The sequence below is a fragment of the Hakea prostrata genome, chromosome 5 (genome assembly GCF_041222555.1).
Source record: "Hakea prostrata isolate BN-2017 chromosome 5, UWA_Hpros_2, whole genome shotgun sequence".
Taxonomy (NCBI): Eukaryota; Viridiplantae; Streptophyta; class Magnoliopsida; order Proteales; family Proteaceae; genus Hakea; species Hakea prostrata.
Window position 1 is genome coordinate 47,464,013 of NC_142604.1, and position 26,819 is coordinate 47,490,831.

At 38.5% G+C, this 26,819-nt stretch overlaps 1 protein-coding gene across 2 annotated transcripts in view; it reads left to right on the top strand.

Annotated features, from left to right (window-relative positions):
• Nucleotides 1–26,819, top strand: part of LOC149016213 (kinesin-like protein KIN-4C) — a 44,642-nt gene that overhangs the window by 8,928 nt on the left and 8,895 nt on the right. For both annotated transcript variants that reach the window (XM_089157338.1, XM_089157339.1), the window contains exons 12-24: nt 468–554; nt 634–832; nt 3,777–3,877; nt 5,384–5,482; nt 5,564–5,677; nt 5,749–5,865; nt 5,951–6,031; nt 11,924–11,995; nt 12,118–12,211; nt 12,294–12,325; nt 12,535–12,620; nt 22,005–22,076; nt 22,195–22,422. In XM_089157338.1, the coding sequence (XP_089013464.1) occupies nt 468–554; nt 634–832; nt 3,777–3,877; nt 5,384–5,482; nt 5,564–5,677; nt 5,749–5,865; nt 5,951–6,031; nt 11,924–11,995; nt 12,118–12,211; nt 12,294–12,325; nt 12,535–12,620; nt 22,005–22,076; nt 22,195–22,422 (1,382 nt within the window). The remainder of the gene's footprint in view (nt 1–467; nt 555–633; nt 833–3,776; nt 3,878–5,383; nt 5,483–5,563; nt 5,678–5,748; nt 5,866–5,950; nt 6,032–11,923; nt 11,996–12,117; nt 12,212–12,293; nt 12,326–12,534; nt 12,621–22,004; nt 22,077–22,194; nt 22,423–26,819) is intronic.

The window sequence follows — 26,819 nt, forward strand, 5'->3', positions numbered from 1 at the left end:
ACCCAGATCTATCAATAAGGCCTCCGAAAATGGCTTTAGATACATTGCCTGTGCACGAACCTGTCTTTGTCCAAGTTCTGATGCATGAAGCCTGCACCTGCTGCTTCAGCCTCTACCAGACACTGTATAAAGACCTAATAAGGGCCTCAAGTTGAGAACTTGTAACTCTGTAAAATGACCAAACTACCTTTGTCACCCTATAGTTGACTGTTTGACCATTCCAACTCTTCTAACTCATCACAATCCACTGCCACATCCTTGATATAATTAAATGTTGCCAACAATGATAACACAACTTGATAGCGCTGTAAGTGCCCAACAAAGTGATTATTGTGTTTATCTATTGTAATAGCATCTACTTCTCAGTTTTCTGGATTTGTGAGATAGTCATGACCCATTGGAAATGTCTATGTTATTATGTGGTTGTTGCTATTGATTTAGTAATTCTATATCAATTGTTCATTTAGGTTGAAAAAGATGAATTGCTTCTAAAGATTGAATTGGCACGCAATGGAAAATCATGGGACGATATTGAGTCTGGTTATCCAAATAAGGTTTGTTATTTGAAATTGTCCTTTCTTTGTATCCACTTCTGTAACTTCCTGTTTGCAAAGTTGACGATCTTCTTTGCAGGAGCTTGGTTTAGTAAAGACATATGTGTCAAGAATTCAAGAGTTGGAAGGAGAACTTATGCGGTTGCAAAGCCTGAGCAACTCCAATCGCGAGAGCTTCATTGATTCCCTTGATCTGGAGGATGATGCAGTACACTCCAAAAGTCCTTACATTAATGACTTACCGTCTATTTGTAACAGCAAAGCCATTGGCATTTCTGGTAACTGCAGCTTCTGTATTACTTTCATTATGGTTTAAATCTCAGTTTCAGAATGACATGGAACCTTAATGCTCTGCCACTTTTTCCTTGTTTCAATTAGATTTGACAGGTTTCTGTCATATGTCTGTCATATGTCTGTTAGTTTGCAAGTTTTCACCTGTCCATATATATGTATTTATCCCTGTAGATACTTGACAAAACATAGGAGTTTCGACCTGAACCTGGTTAAACCACCATATTTATGCTAAATGTCAATTAAGTAATTGTTTTTCTTTTACCTGAGATATTATGTTTACATATGCAAATATCCCCCTGTTATCTTCACTCAACATAGTTAGACAATCAAATAGATGAAAAGACAACCCAGTTTGAGGTCAAAAAAAGAAAGGAAAAAAAGAAAAAGAAAACAACACTTGATTTCCAGCAGTAGGTGAAAGTTTTAACTTTCTAGTTTTTGGGTTTTTCTCAAATTTCAAAGTTCCATAAAATCTTATTGTGACAAAGCATTACTGGAAAGCAAAAGACAGCTAAAATTATCTTTTTCCTTTATGGGTAAATTCCCCCCCCCTTCATAACGAGTTTGATAGTGTCTACAGGCATCATAAAAGGTTTGACAGAGATATAACTCCAATAATAATCGGTGTAAGAATTTTAGATCATTTGAAAGAAAGATGAAAAATTGAATTACTGCCAAAATGCCAATTTTTATTCTTGAATTGGGGGTTGACTCTTTTTTTTTTTTTTGAATTTGATTTTCCAAGTATTTTTATTGGATTCAAACAAAATTAGGGATGTACCTAGTGCATGAAGATCCCACCTATGCAAGGTCAGGGAAGGGTTATGACTTGTGCAACTTTATTTACATTTTTTTTTGCAAAGAGGTTGTCCAAAATTGAACCAATGATTTAGAAAAACATCTTTGGCCGCGCTTCTCGGGTCGGGCCTTCAGGACGGACTTTTAATAGTCGTAGCTTGACCATTGTCACAATAAAGCAACCTTACCATGGCAACCAAGCCCATCCTTTTTTATTGGATTCAAATGTTAATGAATTGGGAAAACTCGCTGATACCTCCAAAACCTTTGCGTAGTGACAGACACACCATGAACTTCCGATATATCACAGGCACCCTGTGAAACGTATATTACACCTTGACCACTCCATCAAGTATTTTCAGTTAAGTGGTGATGTCAGTGTGTTTAACTCTAAGTCCCAGAGTAACTTATTCTTCATCTTTTTCTTCAACAAAAGCATGGTGGTGTCGCACCTTGCCTGCAACTCCTCCCTCCTCTAACCCATCCCATTGCTTCCCTAATACCCATCTCTCTTCTTCTTCTTCTTCAATGAACACAATGGTGTTCCCATTTAGTCTAAACACTTCTCCCTTTTCCATGATACTAAGTCATGAGTCTTAAGCAAAGTTTCAATTATCCAAAGAAGTTTAGATTCAATTGGTATGCGCTTTCTCTTCTCGCTTGCCCAAATTTTGACTTTGAACAATTTCAGGAGTCTAGAACTTGTTTGAGCTTCCTTATCAAAGATTTCAGTTCATGAGAGCAGAACTGAGTTACAGTACTGGTTCTATTCTGTGATTCATAAAATTGGAATCACTACATGAAGATTAACAATGGAAACAAAATCTCTTCAAACTAAATGTGAATCTTTGCTGGATATTTTCTACTTCTGGGTCTTTTGAAAATCCAAAGGATTCAATTTTTTTTTAATTAAATTTCTTTGGTGGCTATTATTTTTTGTGCCATACTGATCATTTGTGGCTGCAACAACAGACTGGATTTTGAAATTTAGACTCTGTAGGGTTTTGTTTCCATATTCTTTGTCTGAGAGATTTTCTCATTCTAGGACATCTGGCATCTGATCTTTGGGGTGGGGGGCAATGGTGGTTAAGATGATTAAATGGCTGGCCATGGGTGCCTGTATTATTGAAACCAAACCCCTAGGTTGATCATTTTTTTTTCTTCTAGTTTCTTCCAGCAATCATGTTTGGCAGTTCAAGGAAATCTTTATCGTCATATAATAATATGTATTCTGTTTCGCTCCTTCCATTATTCTTTTCTTTGGTTCTATTTTGTGTGATTTTGTAAAGAAGAGTCAGTCTGCATACTCCTGAAATAGAAGATCCGCAACTACTACTGTGGTTGTTGCCAACGGGGATCCCCCATTCCGAAAGGTTACACTTTCATTTCAGTTTCTTTTTGTAGATAGAAAGAATTATTGAGGAGGGTGAGGTAAAATTGATTGTTGGATGTGAGTAATAGATGTTAAAATGGACATTTCAGCTTCTAAATGAACATTGTTAGCAGTCATGAGGAAGGTTGTTAAAGTTGCTGGGATGTCAGCGTTAGGCAAAGACATATATAGACTATGGAATGCCTGAAATTTTCCCTTATGAATACTATCTGAGGTTCTTCAACTACGTTATAAGGGGTGGTTGTGGCTTGATGCCATTTCCAAGAACAATAGACACTATCAAACTTAGTCAAAAACACAAGTACTATTTTTGGTTGTTCTTTATGTGAGACTAATGCATGGACTGGATTCAAATATCATAAATGTGTGACACATCTAGACTCAGCAGAAAACAACTACCTTTAAAGGATGTTTCATTTCCTCAAATGAATGTTTCAATTGCTTGGAGGATTGCCAGATGTAAAATTACCATGTTTTGACCAAGATATGGTTGAAACCTATCATACATTGGTCTCATGGCTGGTCAATACTGGCCTTGAAACCAAGACAGAACATTGCTTCTTTACTTTCCTGGAGAATGATGGACTACATGGATCATAGTAGATCGCCTGTAAATAGGAATATAGAAGTTTGATTTTAGTTTATTTAATCATAGATTAAAAGTTGAAAGTTTTTATGCCCTTTCATGTTTAATGTAATGAATGCAATGTGTGTCTTGGTTTGGTTGTATTATGTAGGTGAGATGGAAGAAGTTGAAAAGGAACTTGAACATTGTTCTCTTCAGGATAAATTGGATAAGGAGCTGAAGGAACTTGACAGACGGCTTGAACAGAAGGAGGTAAATGTTGATATTTACCTTATAACACACTCGTTTATATATATATTCTTTCAAAAAGAAAGTGCTACTTAGGTTGACTTACATGCTTATTTTATTGAAGGGTCCCTTCTTCATTGGGTGTGGCCTGCTGTAAATTGTGATATATTAATGGGGCTACAAGTAAGGGGCTCATTTATCATCCCCATAGGGATGTTGATTTGATAGGGTTCCCTGATGCTGGTTGTGCTGGTGCTGACTGTGATAAATCTAGCACTGATCATTGCACTTTGAGGGTGGTAGTTCGTTAATTGGAGAAGCAAGAAACAAACTATTGTGGCTAGGTCTTAGTGCTGAGGCTAAATATTGAGCTATGGCTCATAAGATAGCTTAGTTAATGTGGTTAAAAACTATTTCTTTAGGGTTGGGATTTTTCCAGTTTACCTGTAAGGTGGTCTTGTGATAATCAAGATGCTATTTATATTGCAAAGGATCCAGTGTTTCATTGGAGGACCAAGCACATCAATGTTAATTATAATTTTGCTAGAAATTCTGCTATAATAAAGTTAATTAATTCTCTGTCGTAATGTTTGCCAAACCACTGTTTGGTCGTACTTCCAGAAGAGGTTATTCCAAACTGGGCAAGGGTGATTTTTGCACACAAACTTAGGAAGTGTTAATTATTGTACTGTGGGCTACAATATCTAGTAACCGGGGGGGGGGGGGGGGAGTTTCCCATCTATCATGAGATGGTGCTTTAGTTTCCTGGTGTGTAATGTGTATAGTATTGTCTAGTTTTAGTCGCAGTCCTTAGGTTATTATAGTATTTTATCTCTGATTCTTTCAAAGGAGTTCTGTATTTTTTAATTACTAATTATAATAAAGCCACTATGTTCTTTTTTTTTGGGGTGGGGGGGGGTTGTTTTTTACAGTAGCTATAAATTGAGGCTTAGAACATGATTTGTTGTATTCATCAGAAAATTACATATCAATGCATAAAAGATTCATTTTACATCTTTATAGAAGAACTTTGAGCTCTAAACAAAATGCTTTAGGATGCAAAATCTAATCACTATCATAATTGCAATTGGAAATTAATTGGCTGTGTAACATGCTTGTAATGTGACTGCTCAGAATATCTAGAGTTTTGGTGGCAGGAAGAATGCTCATTAAGTGCTATTTACTGTATGCATAGATGGATACTTTCTTGAGCTTCTCAACATTGCAGTCTTCATTCAGATCTGATTGTTTCTCGTTACCAAGATATGTGTTAATGACTTTGTTATATACAAAAGGGAGCCTGAGGCCTTGAGCTTTCTCGTCATCATGAGCAGCAGCCAATGTTATTGAAAAGTACCATCAACATATGAACAGAAGCTTGCCTTTTTGTGCAAAATTTTATTTTCTTTAATATATTTAAGCAGTGGAAAAAACAGTTGAATCTAGATGATTTTTGGTTCCCTGCTTACTGTTGGGCGTTTTCTGTCATTAGGGTTCTCTTGCATATGCTAATTTGTTCATTTATTGAAGGCTGAAATGAAACAATTTGGGATGGTTGATACATCAGTGCTTAAGCATCATTATGAGAAGAAAGTTCAGGAGTTAGAGCAAGAAAAGAGAGCTTTGCTGGTAATTTCTTCTGAAGCTTATTGCTGCATTTGAGTCACTCTTGGAAGTTTTTGTTTCCAAACCTTGTTTACTGTTTGCTAGAATGAGATTGAGGAGCTACGGTCCAAATTTGCGAATATATCTTCTGCTTCTGATGATGGAGCTCAAAAGTTGAAGGGAGAATATCTTCAAAAATTAAACATCCTTGAAACTCAGGTTAGTAGCCTATTCTGGTGTTTTTTCTACCTTGCTTCCTATGTGCTAGAAGTGAAGTTTTCCCCCCGTAGGTATCAGCATTGAAGAAGAAGCAAGATGCACAGGCTCAACTTTTGAGGCAAAAGCAGAAAAGTGATGAAGCAGCAAAACGGTTACAGGACGAAATTCAGAGAATTAAGTCCCAAAAAGTATCTTCTCTGTCATATAGTACATGTGCTAATGGAGAAAATATCTATTTCTTTCTTTTAAACACTCCCTATATGCACTATTCAGGTTCAATTGCAGCAAAAAGTAAAGCAGGAATCTGAACAATTTAGGGCATGGAAGGTATCACGGGAAAAGGAAGTTCTTCAGGTATCTTTTGGTCATAAAATTTTTGCGTCCTTTTATGTTTAAATCATGTAATTTAGACTATTTTGTTACATTTAGGAGTTCATTTACCTTTTCATCTTTTGGTGTCCTTGTTATTACTTCAAATCGGATATCATGAGCCATGTTAATCTAGGCATATCTGAGTAATAAAGGCTTCTTCTGTCCCACTGTTTGGGTTTTATTTTATTTTTCATATTTTTCTATGGCTGTACGAACTCACTGTGTAAGTTTCCATGTGGTGGCAAAGGGTGAACATTACTCTGGGTTCACAACAGAACATCTACTCCCTAGAATCAAAAGTGCCAACCTACTACATTTCTTAAAAACTAATGATGATATTACCAAGATAAGTGTATCCATCACTCACCTCCCTACAATCAACTTCACGGAATCTTTCAAGTTACTGCAACTCTTAAATTAAATCAAAATTGCATAACTAAGTGGAAGATTAAAATAACTAAATGACATTGAGGGCATAGTTCTAACTTCATTGATAAAAGAAAAATTATTGTGCTTCATAACAGGCACACTTTTTTGTTTTGGCAAATATGTCTGACTAAACAGGCTTGGGTAAGTCTTATTCTTGAATTAGCTTTAGTTAGGCAAAATAAGTAGTTGCTGTGTATTCCTAAAGGCTTTTGGACATGGCTAGAATTCCAAATTTTCTCGTTGGAGGATCTGGGTGCATGTACATATAAGGACCAGTTAGATTTCTTAATAGAATGGAGCATCCAATCATATTTGAGATGAGAAAGATGAATGAAGATGTGTTATATGTCTCCAAGTTTGTTGTGATTTCAAGTCTGTCTAGATAATTGAAGCCACCATATAGGTCTCTGTATATGGCTAAAGTGCTTAACTACTAAAAGTTTCTCATGATGCTGCTTAGATTAGGCTCTCAAAGACCAGAATACAGATTTCAGAATAAAAATGGTGTGAGTTTTAGATGTTTTGCTGTTATTTATTTATTTATTATTATTATTTTTAATATTTGTTGAAGAGTGGGATTTAATTATTTTTACCTTTTGTTCACTATGATTGTAAAGACTCATTTTCTATTTTCCATTATTCCATTTTCTAATACGTTAGGTTGTCTCCCCCACCCTTTCTTCACATGGTTGGATTATACCTTTGGAAGAATCTCATGTTTACTTCAGTTTGTAATGCACTATTCAAATATTTGTCCTGAGTTTAGTTTTAAGCTTGACTAGCTTTCTTGATCTGAGGTTTGGTGGGTGACGGAAAACGGATTAAAATTTTGCCTATACCAGAAAATAAGTGTTGATGTAACCTAGGTTTTAGGGTTTTGAGAAATGCAATTATCTCCCTAAATCTAGGGTTATTCCAGTAGCAAATAAAGAACTAAGGTTTGGAAATGTGGGTATCATCCAAACCAAGATGAGATAACAATTGGGCATTTAGGGTTTTAACAAATCTAGATGGGATGGTCTAATGGTGAAATTTTGGAAAGTTACGTTTTTGGGAAAGGTTTGGCTAACAAAACCTAGATGGGTTAGAAGAAATTGGGAAAAAGGTAAAATTAGGGTTTTAACAAAGAAATACGGGCTGAGTTAGAGATACACAGACTTACCCTAGGATGGAAAGGGAAGCCTGCGGTTGAGCCTAGGGAGGGTTAGGGTTGGATTGAGAAAAGACTTGGGCTGTTATAGGGTTTTGGGTTGATCTTTGTTAGGTTTCTTTGAGGACCTTGGGCTTTTTCTCAGTTCTTGATCTTTCTTTTTTCTTTTCCATTCTAAAATTTTCAGAACTACACGAAGATCAGGAAAGGGGAAAAATAGGGGTTGAAGGGAGAGAAAAAGATGTGGAGGGTTTTTGGGGATGCCGCAAGGTTTGGGAAGGGTGGGGGAGGGGTCTTGGGAATGCCACAGGATTTTGGAAGGGTGTGGGGAGGGAGCTGTGGGCTAGGGGAAGGGAGAGGAGAGATGGGATGGGGCGGGGAGGGGCCTGGGATTGCTGTAACTTACTTGGAGATGATTGGTTCCTGCTGGACTTGCTGAAATAATGCTGGAAATTGAGAATAAAGGGCTGTACTTGAAGAAGAAGATCTCTCAAATCCGCCGTCCTCCCAAGAAGACCACGACCTTACTTGCCTCCAAGCTCAGAATTTTATTCATCAATGTCAACTAGTTTGATTGCAAAGAGTTGGGGGCTTTAAATAGCCTTACACTTGGAGGGAAATGACTTGGACTTAAACATGGAAACCAAACTACACTCAACTAGGAAATTCTTCATAGACTAGGATCCCCTTTACAACTCAATAAATAAAGAATCACTAAAAAGGATCTTCAAGAAAATAAATTGCAAAGTTAACAACTAATTATACAAAAGTAATTTCACTTTAAAGTTGATTCCACTGGGGACTCCACCTTTGACTAGGACTCTCAATACTATCTCAATTAAAAATAAAATTAGATACGGACTCACAAAAATATAAAGAAAGTTATTGGACTGATTTCATGTCCAAAAGAAGTGTAAAGGCCAAATTACCCCCCGGTAGGGTTCGGCCATCACACTTTGTGCTCCGATGGGCTTGGTTCTTAGGCCTAGTTCGTTGGTTTGGGAAGGGGAGTGGGTAGGCCTGCTTACATCATGTTGCCATCTGTTAAAGCACGTACCACGACACAGGCCCTATGGTTGTTCCATGGAACAATACATCATGGGATAATTGTTTTTGATGGATCAATTTTTAAATTTCAAAATGGAAATGTAGGAGATGGAACCCGAGAACCTCTTGCTATGCGAAACTACCGCTTACCATTCGAGCTATGTCCCCATCTTAGATCATGAGATAATGTTAAATTGTTGAGTTATTACCTTGTATGCTCGTAAGTCACTTCCTATAGTAATTAGTCTTATGTAGTAATTGCTTTCTATATAACTAGATTTATACTCTTAGTAGGTTTTGTTGTAGGGTAATATAAATGTAACTAGTCCACAACATGGTTATTTACTTCATCATATTCTAGCCCACCTAAGCCTTGGTTTCAACTATCTTCTCTTGTTCTTGTTTCTCCTATTTGTCTTCACAGGTTGATGTATCCTAGTTTGGACCCCCCCTGAAAAATGGGCCCAAGCCCAACTGTGAAGCAGGGAGGCTGAATTCATCCCAGGGGTAGAATGGTCAATTCCTACCCCAGGATCGAGCTATAATGAAGACCAAAATCCAGTAATTTAGTTTATTTTGAAGTCTTGAGAGTCAAATCATTTGTTTGAAGTTGCAATTGAAAAGAGTCATAGAGTTGTGTTAATTTAAGAAAGCATTGTTTCCTTTTTTAAGAAGTCCTACCACTTTTTTTTTGGATGAATGAATGATTATATTAAGGATAGGAAAAAGAAAAAAGACAAATACAAGGTCTTTAAGAGGAAGACCGAAAGGAGGAGTTGAGACCCCAGGAGACAACAATGAATCTGTTCCTTGGGGTATCATCAACAGGGGGTGGGGGAGAGCTAACAATCTAGAAGAAATATCAAAATAGATGGCATTCCAAATCATGTCTGTAGAGCAGGATTTGGAAGTCCATCTCCGAAGATTGCGCTCCCACCAAAGATGATGAACGGAGGCACAAAAAACTAACTTACCAATCCGAATGCAAATGGAAGAGCCTGAAAAATTTCGCACAACCCAAGACCAATCACGAGCAAACCCAAAATAACGCCTCGAACGGGGCCAAATGGAAGCTAGGGCTTTTCTCTAGATAGACCTGGAGAAGGGACAAGAGAAGAAGAGGTGCTCAAGGTTCTCTGGGCTGTTCCAGCAAAGGGTGCAGTTGGGATTAATTGGGATATGATGGCTAATAAGGAAGGATTGGGTGGGGAGGGCAAGGTTGAGGGCCCTCCAAAGGGTAAGGGAATGGCACGGGATGAAAACTTTGAACCAGACCAAGGGGACCCAGGGGGGCTTAGGGTTATGGGCTCGAAGGAGGTTCCAGGCTGAGAGGTGGAGAAGGTTTTGGTGGGAGAAGGGAGCCAAATTGGGAGATCATTAGAGGAACTAGCAAGATGGGGGAGGGATTCCCAAACCTGAGTGAGAAGGGGGAGGGGGGAAGGGATCCAGGAACCATTGGAGATGAATGCAGACACGGGGGTGCTTTTAGGAAGACTTATTTCCCTTTTGGGTCCAGTTTGTTTGTAAGTTATCTAATTAGCATTAGGTGACTTAAGTGATATCTCAGATCTAAGAGCTGAGATCGCATAGTAATTAGATACATTTTTCAGAGTTCAAGTTAAGTTGTGATGGGAACCTAACAATCAATCTAGTATGAGTCAAAGTCTTGTTTCAGGCTATAAATAGACTTTCTAGTGCAAGTTATTTTCAGATTGAATTGATTGAATCAAATAGAGTTTGAATACTGACTTGGGAAGTCGTGGGGATCCTTGGAGGAGACCCTACAGCTGGCTTGGTGTTTTGTTTCTTCAATTTTCAAGACATTCACTCACCGTTTACAGCAATCAACTGAAGTTCCTACAGTTCATCATCGACCAAGTAAGTACTAAGCCCCTCCCGTAGCCCTTGCAGTTCTCTCTTCAGTCTGCAGCCTTTGCCAACCCCTCCCTTTAGTTTCAGACCTTAGGTGCAGCCCTAATCCCACAAATACCCTCTCACCCCTCCCCTTTAGTTCTCTGCAAATTCAGCCCTTCCCTAAGCCCTAGAAGCCATCTCCCATCCTCTTCTTCTTCCCCACGTTTACAATCCTAACCCTAATAGGAAAACCATATTCCAGCCACAATTGACCCCCTTTTCATTCCCTTTTGGTTGCCTTTAGCCTAGAACCTAGTCCTAATCTAAAAACCCCCAAGGCAGACCTAAGCCTGGTGTTCAGAATTTCTGCACCTCATCTTCTTCCTTGAGAAGAGTTGCAGAATTTTTTTGAAGTTTTCAAGAAAACCCTAACCTTTCCAAACTTAATCCCCTTTCTCTGAAACAGTTTCTAACTTACAGATCAGTAGTATTACTAATTTTGAATTACAGAAACAGCAACTCTAGCCATTCCCAACCCTAGCCGAAACCCTGAATTTCAAAATTCAAATTTGAAACTTGAAATACACCAAACTTCAGTTCTCTTTGCCCATTCCAGTAGGGTTTTAGACCTCTAGACCCATCAACCGAAGCCTCCAGAGACCTCAGTTAAGCGCCTGAATTTAATTAAAAGATCCTGAAGTTAACCCGAAACCTGGGTGTTACAAGTAGGGTTTTTTTCATCCCTCCAGTCAGATATGTTTTTTTGATCTAGGGATCAGCTCTGGCTGATGCTTGCTGCAAGCGAAACTGATGTGCATGCTGAACGTGATTGCTTACTCAATTTACCACTTAATATGATTAAACGTTGGTCAGAGACAGTTTGAAAGCTAAATATTTTATATCAGCAAGCAGTCAATGATTGTCATATTGGATGAGGTTATAATTCTGAATCAAGATGACATATATAATAAGTTCAGTTGATTATAAAATAGGGGCAGGCCTTGGCACAACCGTTGGTGGACCACAGTTGTAGCCTGAGGAGAAGGTATTGAAACAGCCTCTCAGCAAAAATTGTGGGGGCTGTGTAGGTAAATCCCCCCCCCCCCCAAAAAAAAAAAAAAAAAAAAACCTTTGCTGTCCAGAAGCCTTAGCAGGGTTCGCCCTTCCTTTACCCTAAAATGTCATTTTCCCCAGATTTTCTCAATGTTTGAACTCTGCTAATTTTTTTTATGTGTAGTTAAATCTAATTAACTTTCTGACTGTGTTTTGTTTCTCCAGTTTTCTAACTACACAAGAATACAGAATATATTTAAACTAAATATGCGTAACTTCTACTAGTCCAGTACTGTTCTTTCTTGGCTAGAAGTCTCACTTAAAGCTTTCCTTGTCGGCAGCTGAAGAAGGAGGGGAGAAGAAATGAGTATGAGATGCACAAACTATTGGCTTTGAATCAAAGGCAAAAGATGGTATATGCATATCCTTTTTAGTTGCTTAGTTGGGAAAAAAAGGAAGAAAAGAAGAGAATGGAATTCAATGGACATAGTGATTGCAGTATTATGTAAACTTGCTTTACACTTGTTCATGTTAGGTTGTGCAAAGGAAGACAGAAGAAGCTGCAATGGCTACAAAACGATTAAAAGAGTTATTGGAATCTCGGAAAGCTTCTTCACGTGAAACATCAAGTAAGGTCATCTGTGGTGTGCAATAATAGTCCATTTGTAGTTTTTGTGATTAAAAGCTCAGACGTTCACTATTTTCTTCTAGGTGTTGGAAATGGGAATGGATCTGGAATTCAGGTACAACAACTGAACAGAGATTCCTATAGCATTATATGTTTTAGAGGTTTATTTTGTCTGGCTGCCTATTGGCGGGTTTTTCTTGTGCCTGTCGGTTGCTAGATGGATTCGGGAGTACATTCTGTGGTGTAATGGACATATGTGCTCATTGAATGTGTATCCATACCTTTCTTAGTTCTTACTAACATATATGATGTTTGAATGGAAAGGCACTAATGCAAGCAATTGAACATGAACTTGAAGTAACTGTACGTGTGCATGAAGTTCGTGTGGAATATGAACGTCAAAAAGAAGTGTAAGTCCTCTTTTATTTCAGAAAAGAAATTTTCAAGGTTCTTCTCAAGATAGATATGCTGGTATGCTTTCTCTTGTATTTATAACTTGAGAACAATTTTAAATACTTCTTGAACCAAGGCCTTCTTTGTTTGGTATGTTAACATTATTTGCCAAAAAGATAAAACTCTCAGTTATTTGGTCCTAGGTTGCTAGGTCAACATAATTTATTTGTTAAAAGTTTCTTTGTGGTTAGTGTGAACCTTTATTGTAAACCATGGTTTGAGAACTCGCGGGATCTCAGCAAGATCTTGCGAGATATCTTGCTCTTTTAGCCTAGCAAGATGAGACGAGTGGGGTGATGAAAACATTACCAAATCTCATTGAGATCTCTCTAGTATCTTGAATGTCTGGGCTAGCTTGGATATATGTCAATCAGATCTCGGTGAAATGTCGCCAATGTCTTGGATATCTTTGTGAGATCTTGGTTTATCTCAGATTTATTTATTTATTTATTTTGTTTTGTAATGTTATGCCCATTGTGTCATGTCAACTTTGTGATATGAACATTGCTGACAGACAAGTGATGTATAATATAGTATAGTTTTTGAGTTTTGGACATCAATGTATTCATTAATATTAAGTATATGATGTTCATTCACCCCCCCCCCCCCCCAAAAAAAAAAAGAAGAAGAAGAAGAAGTGTACAATAGGTTTTATAGGTGTGCTTCTTCAGGTTTAAACATGGGGTTGAAAGGGAACTCACACATGCACTTATTTCTTCATCAATTTAAGGCCATACTGTGTTTAAAAGGCCCAAAATAGGCTGAACAAAAAGTCTTAGCCCAAAAAGACCCTTATAATTACCAAGTCTGGCTATCGAGTTGGGAGGAAAAAATTCCCCCAACTGCCAAGATCTTGGTTTTTGGTCCAAAGAGATTGCTGGCAAGAGCAAGTTCTGGAACCATGGCGTAAGTCAGTCATAATAACATACCATGGTTTTCCAGTTTCTCCAAATCTGATTCACCCAAGATGTCTGACTATCCTTAATTTGGCTTTGAAGAGAAAATTAATCGGTATTCAATTACAAAATGTGTACAGGCAGCATATTTTATTTTTCAGTGTTTGCTTCCGAACAATCGAGTGAATGCCCTGTGTATTGTTTTAAGGTCCTGCTTGAAGTGCCAATTATCTGGGTGTTTTGGAAGGGTAAAGCTCTATATAATACCCCTCAAAAGGATTGACATTGATGAGGTTGTAAACATTGTAGTAAGTAGTAGTTCTTTACTTGTGTTTTCAATTAGATCTCAAAATTTTCATGGTGGAGAATGTGAATAAATAGGCATATGCACATCTCATGATTTATCTTCCCCTAAATGTTTGGAAAATAAGTGGTTGGACGTATTCAATTTTTAATAGTAGTCATTTTCAACTCACTAATCACAGGTCTTAACTTCCTACATACATTTTCAAGCTCTTAGCCACATTTTTTAAAAGGTCTCCCCTAAGCCTAACCTTGAATCTTCAGAATGGGTAAGAAGACATGCATTTGCATGATATTTAACGACATTACCCTCACCATGGTTACAAAGGTGCTGTGTAGCTGACTAGCTGTTGCCTTGTCACCTTGACCATATTTTTTTTATCCAGGTAGGTTCCATTTCAGATTTTAGTATGTAAGTATGCTTAAGTAAGGTCAAATTTTGAAAAGCAATTGGAATACAAGGTGGAATTGGAAGAATGAAAATAACTAAGCCCTAAAAATTTTTGTAATTGGAAGAAAATATATTCCTTAATCATTTTTATTGCTTGCTTTGGTGAGTTCATCAATTGCATGAAGCATGATGAATGCTTATTGCGTCCTCATTTGCACCTTTGGCCACTAAGGCGTTGCTAAGCCACCTAGGCTCCTTATCAAGCCATATTCTCTCTCTCTGATACAGAAAGGATTCTTGTATAGTTGGTGCTTAGGTATATACAAGCTAGTAGAAGGTGCCGGTGTTGAGTTGCCTATGGTTGTGGGAACTTGGGATCCTTTGATATCTGGAGTTTTGAAAAGACACTCACACACACAAACACATTCTCGTGCACACACACATAAAGAAAATAATTAGGGAAAAGATGACTTCAAAAATCTTAAAGTGAGAAGTTGAAGCCTCTTTGAATTGTTTTTTGAGATGTTCACTATATATCATACCTTTTATCTTTTAGGATCATCTCATTAGCAGGTTCCCAATTACTTTTGAAGATGCGTTCATTACTTCCTTTAATCTCTGTAAGTTTCAAGATTCTGGAGTGAATCTCCAAAAAAAAAATGTTTTTAGTGAATAAATTATGAATACCAAAAATGCCAAAGGGAAAAGAAAGAATATAGAAGGGCGAAGAGAGGGGGAGGAGCCCTTAAACAAGAGGCTGAAGAGAAGAGGAAAGACCCCAAGTAAAAACAATAAGCCTGTTCCTTGGGGTGTTAGCTACTAGGGGTTGGGGCTATTGTAGTAGAGTAGAGACATTAAAGTAGATGGCATTCTGAATTGCATCTATAGATCTGGAGTTGGAAGTCCATCTCCTAAGGTTGCCCTCCCACCAAATGTGGTGAACTACAATTCGAAAGGCTAACTTACCAGTAGTACACAAATATAGGAGCTAGGAAAGGATCGCAAGATCCACAACCAATCCCGAGCAAAACCATAAGATAGCCGAGGGCTGGCCAAATGGAGGACAAAATATTCCTCCAAAAGGAGCTGGAGAAAGGGCAAGATAAGAAGAAGTGGTCCGCATCTTCAGTACCATTCCAATAAAGGTGCAGTTTTGGTTGGTGGGGATGTGCTGGTGGATAAGGAAAGCCTGAGTCGGGAGATATATCTTAAGGGATCTCTAGAGGGTAAGTAAGCATTGGGGGGATGTGGCCCTTGAACCAAACCAAATGGTCCTATTATGGGGAAGGGGATGGAGGTCGAAAGAGGGAGGGGGGAGAGGACCATATTTGTGTGAGACTTGGGGTGGGGGTGCAGGTGCTATTAGAGATGAAGGTGGAGAGCAGGGTCGACCTAGGGATGTGGGAGTCCTAATCGGGGGCCAAACTGGTTGTAGAGGATTTCCAAAGGATGCCAAGGGTCAAGCAAAAAGGAAACTAAGGAGTTGTTCAAGATGAGAGAAGAGAATGTTGGAAGAGCAAGGGGTTTGAGTTAAAGAAGTTTCCTCCAAACCTAAGAAGGGTTGGAGGGGAGGGAAGCTGTCCAGATGGAGATGATATTAGGAGGTGGGAGTGGACCCAATTCACCCATATAGAATCATGCTTGAAGGCAGTCTTCTGGATGAGCTTCATTAGGCTGGTGGTATTGATGTCCCTGATGTGATGAATCCCCAGACTCCCCTAAGATATAGGTTGGTAGATTGCCGACCAGCTGATTGGGTGGAGAAAGGAGCAGAAGAAGGCCTCAATGGCTCTGGTGGTGCCTTAAGGAATAGAGAATATGCCATACCAGTAGAGGTAGGAGGACTGGAGGACCCCGATTGACAAGTATCACACTGTCCTCAAAGGCTAGGAGTTTACCTGTGAAGAATTTCCATAATCTGTTGGTTTTGCTTCAAACTACTCAACCAACCGTTGAGAGAAGAAAGCATAGACCAACTGACATTCAATTCCCCCACTATTTCATATCATAACTAGTGGGCTGAAAGTGATGAAACCTTAAATGGTTAACAAATCTTACAGTGAAAATGGAAAAAGTACAAATATTTGGAAGACATCACTGATTGACTGTCCAATCAAGTGTTCTTCATGTGAAGGGTTTCCTTTAATCCATTTGGCTGTTAAAGGAATAATCAGAGGCTGCCTTTTCATAAATTACTTGAAATATGATATGACAATAAAAGAGTACAAGCTTGTTGAAATCTTGAGAGAATCCTGAATTATGTACTGTGTGACATAGTAGGGCTTTATTTATAATAATAGTTATGAATGAGCAAGTACAATGTTCCCCGATGTGGGACTAAAAAACATAAACAATAAAGATTCTCTAATAGATCAAACTCCCAACTGGACTCAAACTCCTAACTGAACTCAACTTATGACTTACAACACTCCCCCTCAAGTTGGTGCATATATATCTATCATGCCCAACTTGCTAACAATACTACTAAATAAATAGACATTCAAACTTTTTGTGAATATTTCAGCATGTTGGTTGTCAGAGGTAACAAAAGAAATCTGAACCAGACTAGACTCAACCTTTTCTTTAATAAAGTGTCTATCAACTTCCACATGTTTGGTCCTATCATGCTTATCTAGATTATGGGTGATGCTGGTGGCTGATTTGCTGTCAAAATATAGCCTTATAGGTCCTTTTAGATCTGTTCCAAGTTCTTGAAGAAGACCTGATATGCCCCTGATTACACAAGTGTATAAACGTAAGAAGAGACAGAGAAAAACAGCAGAAGCATTGGCTGGAACAGGGCAGAACATAGATGAAACAGGGGAGATGTGGTAGCTACACCAGCAGCGGGTGTAGAGGGAGGCCAAGTGGCAACCCATTAGTGGGCAAACACCACCATTTCTGTTATGAGCTAAAGGACAGAATTGTCAGGCCAGGTGGCAGCAGGACAGTGGTTAAGAGAGCCAAGTTTGTTAGAGTTGCCAGGGGAATGGAAGAAGGGATATAAGGGGGATAGCAGAGGAAGTAAGGGGGAGGAGAAAAGGGAATAGCCTTCTGGTGTTATTTGCAGCTTTATCTTGTTTTTGTTTTATCATTCCAAGAATTAGTTAGCAGATGAATAGAATCAGTTGTAGTGATTCAAGTTGGATTGTTATCGTAATACATATGCAATGATAACCAGTTCTCCTGCTTTGTTAGTGTTCTTTATTTATTAATCTGAGTAATCTCTGCTGCTGTTTATTAAGTCTGAAAGGAAGATAGGTTAGGCTCGTAAGGGGTCCTAACAAGACCCTTCAATGATAACACTTCACAAATACCTTGAGCTAAGGCTCTAAACTCTGCTTCAACATTTGACTGAACCACTACAACCTGTTTTTTGCTCCTCTAGGACACCAAGTTCCTCCCACATAAGTACAATTCTCAGAGGTAGACCTCCTGTCATCCAGACATCTAGCCCAATTTGCATCAATGTATGCTTCAACTCTAAGATGTCCTTGAGAAGAGATTAAAATACCTTTCCCTGGAGACACCTTTAAATACCTTAAGATACGATATACTGGATTAAGATATGAAGAATAAGGATCATGCATGTACTAACTTACAGAGCTGACTGCAAAGGTGATATCTGGCTTAGTATGTGACAAATAAATCAACTTCCCAACTAATATTTGGTAGCTGGTTTTGTCAATTGGTTCTCCTACATTAGCTTTCAAGTGCTGATTAGGCTCCAGCAGGTCTACACCCTAGCAATCCAGTCTCTTCTAATAGGTTCAAGATGTACTTTCTCTGAGAGAGTGAGACACCATTAGCAGATTAGGCCAACTTTAACCCGAGAAAGTACTTGAGTCTGCCCATATCTTTTATCTCAAACTCTGTCCCTAAGAATGTTTTCAAGGCTGTAATTTCCTCTTCACTGTTTTTGTGATGACAATATTGTCCAAATATACAAGGAGTACTGTAGTATGACATTTATCCCGCTTGATTAACAGGGTATGGTTTGCATTACTTTGCCTGTAGCCATAGGAGGTCATTGCCTTATGAAATCTTCCAAACCATGCCCTAGGAGATTGCTTTAGATCATATAGAGCTCTCTTTAATTTGCACACCTTCCCATGGGTCTCTGAATTGGGATAACTAGGGGGCACATCCATATATACTTCTTCCTTCAGCTCTCCATGTAGGAAAGCATTCTTCACATTTAATTATTGAAGACTCCACCCTTGGTTTACAACACATGAGAGAACAGACCGGACAATATTCATCTTAGCAACAGGAGCAAATGTCGCTTGGTTGTCAAACCATAGGTTTGAGTAAAGCCCTTGGCTACCAGTCTTGCTTTATATCTCTCAATGGTCCCATTTGCTTTGTGTTTTACTACAAACACCCATTTGCATCCAACAGTCTTTTTCCTCGCGGAAAGGATACCAAATGCTATGTCATATTTTTTCCCAGGGTTTGCATTTCCTCATCTATAGCTTTCTTTCAGTTTGAGTGAGATACTGCCTATTGCCATGAATTACGGATAGTGGTGGCAGACAAAGAGGAAATAAAGCTTTGAAATTCTAGGGATAAGGAATGATATGATAAATGATTAGAAATAGGGTGTTTGGTGCAAGTGTGTGGCTGTTTTCTTAATGCAATGGGTGAATCAAGATCAGAGATAGACTCACTAGGAGGAATGGTTGCTTCAGGACTAGGATCTAATGCTTCCAATTGCCGTGGCTCAGAGGAGGGCTTCTGCTTCCTTGGGTAGGTCTTTAAAGGAGGTCTAGGCTCCCCCTGCACATCATCCACCAACTATTCCTGTCCAGTCACTCCATCTTCCAATAGGAAATATGCCAAAGGAGACTTAACAGTAAGAATTTTAGGAGGAATCTCAAGGAACATCGGAGCTTCTTCACTAAGACTCTCCCCCTGAAAAAGAGGAGAAAAAAGGGAGTTTGTTCCTGAAAAACAACATCCATATACACAAAAAATCTACGAGATCGAGGATGATAACATTTATACCTTTTTGCGTAAGGGGATAGCCTAAGAATATACACCGTAACCCTTTGGGATCAAGCTTACCATGACTATAATGGTTGTGAACAAATACAACACATCAAAAAACCACAGGGGGTACAATAAATTTGGTTGTACCTAGGAGAACTTCAAGAGGACAACGCTGATCTAAGATACATGAAGGCATCCTATGAATGAGATAGGTTGCAGTTTGAACCGCATCACCCCAGAATTGAGGTGACATATATATAGTAAACATAAGGGACCATGCCACTTCCAAGAGATGCCTATTTCTGCATTCTACAACCCCATTTTGAGGAGGTGTATCAAGACAACTGGTTTGATGGATAATCCCATGATCAAAATGGTAAGGGGGAAAACTGCCACCCGAATATTCAGTCCTATTATCTGTCCTAAGGATTTTTATTACAGCCCCAAACTGGGTCTTAACCATATTGTGGAAATTTTGGTAATAGGAGAACACATCACTTTTTTTTTTTGTACAGAGATAAACTCAAGTAGTGCAGGTGCAACAATCAATGAATGTAACAAACCAACGATGGCCAAATATAGACAGTCCGAGAAGGACCCCATCCATCTGAGTGAATAACAGAAAAAGTAACTTTACTTCTATTATTTGAAATGAGATAAGTATGTCTTGTTTGCTTGGCCAAAATACAAGCATCACAGCGAAAATCATTCAAATGACACTTTTTAACCAAATCATGAAAGAGTCTAGACAAAACGAATAAAGGAATGTGGCAATACGATTATGCCGTTGTAATAAAGACACTAGTGTAGGAGAGAATGATAGAGAAACTATAGAAAGAGCTGATGGAGAATCAGAACCATTCAATAAGTAGAGCCCCTCCTTCTGTTTACCACTGCCAATCGTACACCCCCGTCTCCGGGTCCTGAAAAACATAGTGAGATGGAAAGAATGTTATTTTGCAATTCATATCACAGGTTAGGTTGCTAATGGATAATAATTTAGCTGAAAATTTAGGAACATGCAAAATATAGAAAAGGGTGAGGTTAGGTGAATAGATGATGGACCCCTTTCCAGAAATAAGGGACAGAGATTCTTCAGTTGTTTGAACGTTTTGAACAGGTGGAATAGAAAAATAAGTGTGGAATAAAGAAGATGAGCCTATCATGTGGTCAGCTGCCCCAAAATCAATTATCCAAGAGGGATTACTAAAATTGACACTGTGACAACCGAAAATACCTATAAGAAGCTCGGAACTAGAGGTAAAGGTAGTGACAGATGCAACACTCACACTGCGAGTCAAACCGGAAGAGGATCCATCAAGACTAGTTATCAGCAGACAAAAAAGATTATAGATCTCGTCTTCGGAAGTAGGTGTTGGAGTACTCTGTATGTTTGGAATAACTTGATTTGCAGATACTTGATTCTGCCCCTACTGCCACTCTTTCCTCCTCTTGAGAATTGGTTGGATGTCCATGTATTTTCCAACATATATTCTTTGTATGGTGTTCCTTCCCACAATACTCACGCTTCACAGGAGGTTGAGAGTTACCAAAACTAGGCTTAGGATTACCAGAACCAGCAGCTAACGCAGACCTATTAGGAGTCTGTGTGTGTACCATAGCCATCCGTTGAATGTCCTCTGTATCTACCATGGCATAGGCTTGAGCCAGAGAAGGGAAAGGCTCTTTAGAAAGGATCTATGTGCAAATTTGATCATATTCTATATTCAATCCTGCTAAAAAATCATAACTTTTCTGTTTGTCTTCCCACTATTGATAGGCAATAGCATCTTCAACATTCTTCGGCGTAAACTTCCCATAGAAATCTAAAGTCTGGTAATATCCCTGACGAGTGTTATGGTAGTGAGAAAGAGTAAGGTCCTTCTGCTGCAATTGATTGATTTTCCTTGCAATCTCATAAAACGTTACTTGAACATACGATGTACCCAGAACCACTCTTAAGAATCTTTGAAGGCTCTAGAGACATTTGGAGGCTTGCCAAGCACTATCAGAGGGCTGAATCTACAAATAGAGGATGGTTTTTCTTTGGGAGTTTATATCATCCTAGGATTTTTTGGAGAGGACAACAATAAGGGATGGCCCTAGAAGAGTCACAAAGATGCAACAACCCTTCTAGGAGCAATCATTGGGTTTAAAGAGGGCTGTGGGAAGTTCGATTGGGGCTGGAGGGCTGTAATAGAGTTAAGTAATGGCCCTAGAAGAGTAAAAAATGCAGTGACTCTTCTAGGCTCTATCGTTGGGATGAAAAGAGGCTTCGATCAGGTCTAGATGTGGACTGGGATGGTGGTTGTGTTTATGATGAAGGTGATGGGGACTGGGATGGTGGCTAGGGTTTAGAATAATAGAGGCGATGGGGACTAGGAGTTTAACCTCGCTTTGATACCATGTTGAAATCTTGAGAGAATCCTGACTTATGTCCTGTGTGACATAGCAGGGCTTTATGTATACTAATAGTTATGAATGAGCAAGTACAATGTTCCCCGAAGTGGGACTAAAAACAGAAACAATAAAGACTCTCGAATAGACCAAACTCTCAACTGGACTCAAACTCCTAACTGAACTCAACTTATGACTTACAACAAAGCTCCATTCTCATCCACAAAGAGAAATTTTTGTCTGTTAAATTATCTGATATGGCTGGGAGCTGGTTCATTGAATTTATTTGCATATCTAGTTTAATAGAGTTGACTATTGTATGGCCTACAAATCTTTATAATTTGTCTTGGTTGTTCTATTAGGAGGGCTGCCATGGCAAATGAGGTGTCAAAATTGAAAGAACAGGCTGAAATGTCTAAAAGGAATAATTCAAGGTCAGTTATTTATTTTCAGTATGCTAGTCTTCTATTTCTACTGCTGTTTCTTTCCTAATGGCACTGGCATCCTTGCTATTTACATTGGTATTAATTTATGAAGTACAATCCACTGCAGTGACTCTCTCCAAACAATGTCTCCTGGTGCAAGAAATTCAAGGATTCTGGCACTGGAAAATATGTTGGCCACTTCATCAAGCACCCTTGTATCTATGGCTTCACAATTGTCGGAAGCGGAGGAGCGTGAACGCATCTTCAGTGGTAGGGGCCGCTGGAATCAAGTCCGGTCCGTTGCTGATGCAAAGAGTGTGATGAATTATTTGTTCAACTTAGCATCCTCATCAAGGTAGCAAAGTTATTTTAAACCATTAGTTCTTTTTGCTAATGCATGGTAACTCTATCCACTTATCACTATGTTACTGTATCAAGAGATCCACAGTTCACTGGGGTATATGGTCCCCTTCCCACCACATGAACTTTCTGTACCTTCACCTAGAGATCAGGTTGAAGTAGAAGCAAATGAAAGCTTGGCTTGAGTGAGCAGAAAGAGTGGATTGTGAAGTTAGCTTGTGCACTAACCATGCAACCTACAGTTTTTGTGTGCATCTTCATGCTCTCTCTTGCTTGGCTTTCTAGTGGGCGAGAAAGCCAGTTTGCTCTGTAGATACTATATTATACCGTAGCCTCAACTTCCTTCATTCAAGATTCCTTATACTAGTTTTAAGCAACTGTTAGTTGACCTCATCATGTATGGCATCCAAGGTGTCATATTTTGTTGGAATTGTTTCACTTCATTTCTGTGATTTACAAAATATTTAAATCTATATATGATGCCTAGAAGGCATCTAATTGTGGGATTGGCCCTGAATGATCCATAATACTTGATTGATGAACATGATATATTTACTGGGGGTACTTGTAAGAAATCAAGAATTTCTGCAAAGTCCCCAACTGTTCCACCCGTTCTCTCAGTCTCAGATGCAAGGGTGACTTCCTTCAAAAGAAATGCACAAAAAAATTAAATGATGAAAGTAGACTTAGTATCTGCAAGCATGTAGATTTTATTGAAAAACATCCTGCATAGATGAAACTTCACAACCAATAATGAAGTAGAGTTCAGTCTAAGAAAAGGAATGTTCTCATTTATTGAAAAGGTGCGAAAAAATTGTCTTAGATCTTCATGACATAAAGATAGTGGAGCTACCAACAAAGAAGCACTGATACTCAACGAAACCTGCCAATTGGGGTGAATTTGTGGAGCTGTATAATTGGTCTGAGTGGAGAATTCTTCCACATCAGTAAATCGGCACCTTAAAGAAAGGGCCAATACACATGGGGTATCTCTGCACGTTGAGCTTAAGTTTTCAATTAGGAAACTAGAACATGGTAGCTCAGCACCATCACTTGGACCTCACATTGCAGTAACTGCATTGCAATTGACCAACAAAAGAGAGAAGAATTAAGAATACATGAGGTGGAGTTTGGAGAATAGTCCCACATTATAAGTTGAGACCTTGGAGTTGGGCTTGTACGCATAGAAGGTATACCCACCAATGAACTTAAGGTTTTAAGAAGGAAGCTTTAACACTCTGTACATGCTAGAACCCAAAACTAGGAAATTGCACATGTTGGAAATACTTAGAGCAGAGCTTTGAAACTGAAAGGATTTTAAGGATGGCATGGCAAATAGTGTAAGAACTGTTGGTTGGGGGGGGGGGTTTCAAGGTAGTGAATTTTCAATTACAATTTGGTTACACCAAGGGTCAACATTAAACCCATTTTTTTGTGCCTATCATGGATGAGTTGACCAGAGACATGCAAGATGAAGTTCCATTGTGCATGCTTTTTGCTGATAATACTATTCTAGTGGATGAGACAAAGGCAAAAAACTAGAGACTAATGCCTAGTTGGAATAATAAATATCTACCTTGGAATCAAAAGGTCTTAAACAGAACCAACATTAAGTAAATGGAGTGTTATTTTAGCATGCTGCCAGTTAATGAGGTGGGAAAAACTGAGTAAGGAGATCCCACAAAGTGATTATTTTAGCTATTTGGGCTAAAAAAATACAGGTTATATAAAGGAGGATCTTTCCCAGGGGATTAAAATAGGACGGGTGAAGGGCAAGATGAATCTTGAGTGCTGTGTAACTAGCATATTCCTTTCAAGCTTAAAGGAATTTTTATAGGGCTCTCATATGACCTGCAATGAATAAATTTAGTCTGTTGTGATAGGATGTTGAGATTGATGTTTGGTGAAACTTTTAAGGGTAAAATAAGGAATGATCATATTTGAGCTGATTTGGGAGTGTTGCCTCAAGTCAAAATAAGCTTTGAGAGTGTAATTTGAGCTGGCAAGGTCACATTAAATGAAGCCCCATCAAATGCTATATTTTGGAGGAGTGATTTAATTTTAGATTAAGGCCTTAAAAGATCTAGGTGAAGGCTTAAAATGACACTGGGAGAAGTGACAAGAAAAGAAATGTTTGGCCTAGGTTTGTCGATCTTGAAAGTGAACAAAGCAAATTGAGGACAAGAATCCATGTAACTGGTAGTCTGGTACTACTTAGGGTTATGCCAAGTTGTGTCACTATTTCTATTACTCTTTCTTTTTACATTTATCAATGTTTTATTGTTGCTAGGATCTGTGAGCCAACCTCATTTGTTTGAGATAAGGCTAAATTGCCTTTGTTGTTTAATCATTTAGGATCCCTGATCAACAGATGTACACTCTGTATCTGAACTTAAACAGAGATCAGGAATGCACAGCTTGGTCTTTTATGATGCTCTCCCACCTTAAAACCAGCACAAGCCTGCAAACTTTTCTGCTTTCCAGATTGCTATGGACTTGTAAATCATTTGCAAATGAAAATCAGATGTGCTAGTAGATGAATGGAGTTCGCTTTTCAGATGCCTAAACTAGTATAGTGTTAAACAGCCATGCATAAAATCAATAGGCAACTATGCTCTAGATACAATGAAACACCCTTCTGCCTCTGGTTTCTCCACCAAAGATTTCTGCAAGCTGCTTGGCTGCAACTGAACTCAAGGTTTGAAAGAAAATTCATTTCACCACTATGAAAATGGAAGCAAAGATTTAACTATAGAAAACTAGTTTGTAGTTTTATGAGGAAGAAATAAACTACGATTTATGCATGAATTCATTAGCATAGCTTCGTTAAGTGCTAAATAGCAAAACACCTTCTAAAATACCACTCATCAACAATCTTTCAATTGAAGAATACAAAATACAAAAGATTTAAAATGCACTAATTGCTTGACCTTATGCAGTTATTGGCTAGTTTAGGACTCCAAGTTGGTCCTTGTTCATAACTTATTAAATACCCTTGGAATAAATTGCCAGAATACCCTCAGGCCTTTCAGTATTTAATGATTTTAACTCATCCAACTGAACATGAGACAGCTTGTGCTCACATCTTATGATCATGGACTGTGAACTGCCTCCCGTACATGTTGAATCCTATTGGGATCTTCACTAGAAGAGAAATGGGCTTGGAAAATTGATAGGGCCCTAGGATCACGATATTATGCTACATTGAGGAGAGAGAGGGAAGCAGAGAGAGAATTAGGGCTGATTAGGGGTTATAAATAGGGGTAAGATGTTAGGAGTAGTTAGGGATTAATTTATGTGAATGTTTGGGCAGCTGTAGGCTGAGGGGCAACAACGTACTGTGGGGGTGACTAGCACTATTGTAACCAAATTATCTTGCTTATTCTTCTTGTTTATTCATTTCAATATGTTATTAGTTTTCATGTTCTATTCACGGGTTTCTAACAAAGACTTGATAACCTTGCATCAAATTTACTTCAATGTGATGGGTTGGTGTAGACTGTGTAGTCTTAAATATTAGCTTCTATTATAGATGAATCTTTAATCAGTTGAAGTGTTAAACAATCACATGTCTTGGACTTGTGGCAAACAACAAATTTTTTTACATTTCTGTGCAAGAACTGGCAATTAAAGTTACATATGTCTTAATATTATGATCTAAATAGTGTTACTAAACCCTTTGTCATGCAAAATGTTTGTGTTGTGTTTTATAGTTTCAAAAGGGCCACAATATACACTTTCAAAAGGAAATTAGAAAAAGAAAAATAGTAGTGGAGCCTCTTTTGGTTGGACTTCTAGTCCAATTTTATAAACTATAGTGATTTTACCCTTGTTTGAAGATTTTCTTTTCAACCATGACATAATCCTAACTTCATAATGTTATGGCCTCCATCCAACCTTTTTTTTGTCGTACTTCTAGTATAGTTTTATAAAACTATAGTGTTTCTAACCCTTGCTCGAAGATTTTCTTTTTAAACCGTGATATAATCCCATAACTCTCTTTCAAATTTCATAGCCTACATCCAATACTTTGAGTCCCTCGTCGGCTTGCTTATCAATCCTCTCAAGGCCAAACCTTTTCTCCCTGGTGTCTCTAACTCTCTATCCCCCTCCCTCTTTTTCCTCACTGGCTTCTTTCTTGGCTTCCTCCTTGTCAAATACCTCGAGCTCCCCTTTATCCCCCTTTGTCTTTGTGCCCATCACTGTACCACTCTCGTTGACCATACTTGTAAGAAGCTTCAGCTTTGGAAGGCAGACTCCTACCTTATGCGGATAGAGTGGTTCTTATCAAATTTGTCCTCCAATCCTCATACATTTGCTAGTGTTTTGCCCTTCCCAAATCCACCATCCATGCGATGGAATCTCTCTTTTGTGGCTTCCTTTGGAAAATGC